The sequence below is a fragment of the Ixodes scapularis genome, unplaced genomic scaffold, assembly GCF_016920785.2.
Source record: "Ixodes scapularis isolate PalLabHiFi unplaced genomic scaffold, ASM1692078v2 PGA_scaffold9__187_contigs__length_104089568, whole genome shotgun sequence".
Taxonomy (NCBI): Eukaryota; Metazoa; Arthropoda; class Arachnida; order Ixodida; family Ixodidae; genus Ixodes; species Ixodes scapularis.
The window spans coordinates 67,023,492-67,028,040 of record NW_024609884.1 but is presented as its reverse complement, the minus strand read 5'-3'; the positions used below and the strand labels follow the sequence as shown (position 1 = coordinate 67,028,040).

At 57.2% G+C, this 4,549-nt stretch overlaps 1 protein-coding gene across 1 annotated transcript; it reads left to right on the top strand.

Moving 5' to 3' along the window:
* Positions 1–2,912: 2,912 nt before the first annotated feature.
* LOC120848917 (large proline-rich protein BAG6-like) lies at positions 2,913–4,011 on the top strand. Its single transcript, XM_040221002.1, has one exon. The coding sequence runs from the start codon at positions 2,977–2,979 to the stop codon at positions 4,009–4,011; it is 1,035 nt and encodes a 344-aa protein (XP_040076936.1). The 5' UTR covers positions 2,913–2,976.
* Positions 4,012–4,549: the final 538 nt, after the last annotated feature.

Below are 4,549 nucleotides of genomic sequence, written 5' to 3'. Positions count from 1 at the left end.
CGATGGTGTGTTTCAGGTCGCTTTCCCAGTTCTCGGGGTTCAAATGTTGCAAGGCACTCGGAGTCAGCTTCTCCACGTCTGCGATCTTGAAAGTTTGGTTCTGGCTCGCGACTTCTCCTTTCACTTGTCTCCTTACCAATTCAATGGGATTAAGTTCACAGTGATACAGAAGCAAACGGAGGACGCTGTGACCATGGTGCTCAGCTATCGCATCAATGCGATACTTTACGAGCTCAGGCCTTGCAGCCTTCACTTTGTTCACAAGGTTCACGAGCTCCACCTTCAGCATGAAAGGTCCAATGTAATCCCAGTGTTGCTGAGCCACTGCTAAATACCGAGCTTCTTTGTACTAGTACTTGGCATGAAGAGAAGTTCTACAGAGTGATGCGAGGCATTATTCATGACTATAACGGTCCTGGGCTTGAGGTTTGGTAGCAGCTTCTTGGTTAACTGCTCTTCAAAGCATTGCCCGTCCATTTCTTGAAAGTAGTCACCGCCGACTTTCTTGGCCCGGAAGACATCGGCCTCCCCTTCGACAAAGCCCTCCTTGCTCCCCACATGAACAATGATGAAGCGCTCACGTTTTCCACAGTTGTTCTTCAGACCGGTCGTAAGCCCCTTCTTCTGTGCAATACTTGAAGATGTGACTGACTGGTCCCTCCGTACCTTGGAGCGCGTATAGCCGGCGTTGATCCACGTCTCATCTAAGTAGTATATGGGCCGGTTATCATGGCGGTACTGCTTGGTCGACTGAGGTAGGATGCACACCACAGCACAAGATTGTTGCGCTTAAGCAACGACTTCCTGTTGAACTTCGTCAATGCAAACATATGCTTATGAAGGATTCTGCACAATGTGGCACGGCTGATCTGGGGGAAATCCTAATTTTTCTTGATTTGATTCAGAATCTGTAATTGAATAAAAACATGTTTTAGCCCAATTTCAGCCAATAGGCTCACATCTCCTGATCTGTAAATGTTGAATTATGCCTTACTATGTTGGTGTTGTCATGCAATGTCTTCAGAACACGCAGTGGGAACCGGGAAAAAAAGCAGACTGAACGCAGCACACGAGCGCTTGTTCGTAGTGGTAACCAATTGGCTCCTTCGTTTCTGAGGGGTGTGGGAAGCCGAGGAGGACGACGGCGCGCGAGGGGGCAGGAGTGGTGGCCGGCGGCCCGGTGCGCGTGACGGAGTGCACGAGGGATTCCGCCAGGCACTGGGGCAAGACACACGGACGAGGACTGCAACGGTTGGGAGGAGGTGACGCAACCAGAGTCTAGCGAGAAGCGCGGGAAGAACAGGAGAATGTCTCCGGATGCAGGGGTGAGGTCCCTCAAGGGGTATCCACACGGAGGAGAAATGCGCCCCTTTCCTCCGCGGAGCGCGCATCACGTGAGACATGCGTCATCCCTTTTTGACGCCTCGTTGGCCTCGCGCCGCCGTTCTCCTCCGTGGCGGAGGCGAGGAGGCTTCGCGCTGTCAGCACGAAAGCTCCGCAGGTGCACGCGGCGGAGCCGGGGACGGAGTTTCCCGGGTTGCTGACGTCACGACATCCGTCCGCGGAATTCTCCTTCGTGTGGATACCCCTTCACGGACGATTGGGAGGAGGCGAAGCAACCGGCACTCGTAGCAGCCTTAGCGCGCGGCACGAAGGAGCAAAGGATCGTCGCTTGGGGTGAAGTGGTCAGCAAGGAAGAGCTTGTCGAGGCCCAGAAAGCAGATGGTTTTTGCCAGCGGGTGTTGGGTAAACTGGCTGAAATTGCGGTCGACACCGGGAAGGCTGGCGGTCGAGTTAATGATCAATTTGATTCATATCTGCTGGGCGAAGAAGGCTTATTGCTTCGCTACATCCCAACGATCGATGAAGGGGAGGGTAATGAGTCTCCCTTCAGGGTGGTGATTCCCAGGAAGCTACGGAAGAGGTTTATCGGGTACTTTCACGACTCGGCTCTGGCAGGTCATGGCAGTGGCAGCAAGACTTTTCATAAGTTATGCCGCGCCGCGACCTGGCCGGGGATGAGGCAAGACGCACTCCGATACGCCCGCAGCTGTCCAGCCTGCCAGAAAGCGAAGCCCAGAGGGGGCAAGCCTCCGGGCTTGATGCAGTCGGTGGAGAGTCACTACCCGTGGGAGATCGTCGCTTGCGACATCATCGGCCCACTGCCGAGAAGTCCGCGGGGAAACCAGTACCTCTTGGTTATTACCGATCATTTCTCAAAGTGGGCAGAGCTGTACCCACTGAGGAAGCTGGTTTCAGAGCGGATCTGGGAAAAGTTACTGGATACTTTCCTACGCTTCGGCACACCCAGGTGTCTCATTAGTGATAACGCTAGTTGCTTTACTAGTAAAGTGTTCGTGGACTCCTGCTTGGCGCTGAACATAAAGCACAAGAGGACAACACCGTACCATCCCCAAGCCAATATCACTGAGTGAGTGAATCGGAATGTCAAAAGCATGCTGATCGCGCTAACGGAGAGACACCGAGACTGGGATGAGCACATCGCTGAGATGGGTTTTGCCATCCGGAATACTATGAACAGATCGACTGGTTTCACGCCAGCGTTTCTGAACCTGGGTAAAGAGATCCCGTCTCCGCTGGAGAACGAGTTACGGAGCAACCAAGGAACACCAGGACGCCCGCTCTCTAGGTATGCGGAACAGCTAACGAACCGCTTGTCTGGGGCGCTGCACGATGCCAGAGAGAATCTTGATGCCGCAAGGATCGAGCAAGCGGCGCAGTATGACAGGAGCCATAGGCACTTGGAATTCAAGGTTGGTGACTTGGTCCTGAGAAGAACCCACCCTCTGAGTAACGCAGCTAGCGGTTTCGCCGCATCGCTTGCTCATAGATGGGAAGGGCCCTATGAGGTAAAGACGCGAATGTCACGGCTTACTTATAAACTCACTCGGTGTGATACAAATGAGGAGTCGGGTCCAGTTCACATCGCGGACTTGAAGGGGTATTACCGTCGCGATGGGGAACATAGTGAATGAAAACTACCGCCGCCGCCACATTCGGCCACAGAAAGTGATGATTTTCCGGTGTCTGACAGTGTTCTTTCTACACAGGATGCCTCCTTGGAGAAACCGCCCCAGGGGGCCATACCCAGGAGGCCCACCGGACGGGCCAGGCCCCGGGGCGGCTGGACCCCAGTGGTCCGGTCGACCAAACCCTCGGGGCGGCCGCCCAGGGAGGCGTCAACACCGGGGATTGCCGAACGGCGGAGCGCGCCAGCGCCGCCCGGGCTCCGCAGGTACCGCGAGCCCGGCAGCCGGCAGGCCTGCGCGGCACGGGGCAGGGCCGTCCGCAGCAACATCGCGGCACCAGGCAGGGCCGTCCGCGACGGAGCCCCCGCACCACGGAGCGGGTCCGTCTACGACCGGGGGACCTGCCTGGAGTCGGCCCCCCTGCCACACCATGGCCACGTGGACGGCGTGGGAGGAAGGAGGGGCGGTCCACTTCGTTTCTTGCCGGCGTTGGAAGCATCAACCCAGACCAACGCCTGGCCAGCCCGACCACCAAGTCCCACTCCCGTTCCGTGGCCACACGCAGCCGGCGGCGCCACGGGTCTTGGGAGCGCCTGACACCTGCTGGCTGTGCGGGGTCCCGATAATACATCTGGAAACCCACGAAGCAGGTCGACACCATTCTGACCTGCTGGAGGCACAGCCCCTCCCGGACAACGTGGCGGCAGCGGTCCAGACCCTGAGGGCAAGCCGCCCGGACCTCCTGGCTCCCGCTGCCTTGGCCTCCGTCCAGCCAGCCCTGCCTCCCGAAAACCGTGCCGCCGCACCGGCTGCCGCAGCCGCTGTTATCGAACCCGCCACCACGACGGCCCCCACAACATCGGCCGCCACCACATCCTCCGGCCCAAGCCATCGGGCCAGTGTCGTCCACCAGCCCCCTCCGTCCCCCTCGACTTCCGACGACGCCATCATGGCCGAGGTGGAACAACTCCTCGGCCAAAAACCAGTGAGCACCCGGGGCCCCCCGAAGACCGGGCCTTGAGGGGGGGGAAGTGTGGGAAGCCGAGGAGGACGACGGCGCGCGAGGGGGCAGGAGCGGTGGCCGGCGGCCCGGTGCGCGTGACGGAGTGCACGAGGGATTCCGCGAGGCACTGGGGCAAGACACACGGACGAGGACTGCAACGGCAAGGCTACAGCAACCAGCCGAAACAGTAAAACGTTTTGAATTCATTCTTGCTCGTGTGACTTCTTGGGAGGGCGGACCAGGCAGGGACCGATTGGGCAGCAGTATAGTAGAGCGACCCACAGGGGGACACTTAAATTTCTGCTATTCTTGAACATGCATATTTAGGGTGCCCGAGGTAGGAGTGCAAGTGTTAATTCTGTAATGAAATTCAATAATTATTTGAAAAATTATATCTTTATTTTATTGTACTCGCTGCAATTAATTCCAGAACACGATATCCAACACATGTCGCTGTTGCACTTTTTCCACAACAAGTGAGTTGTTGCAAGAAGAATGTCCTGTCTACGGCAGCGGCGGCACGTGGAAAACAGACGCGCGACTCAGGCTCCCGTAC

What these genes read in the sequence shown, in the direction of transcription:
- LOC120848917 (XM_040221002.1), top strand. Translation starts at nt 2,977, where the DNA reads ATGGGGAACATAGTGAATGAAAACTACCGCCGCCGCCACATTCGGCCA.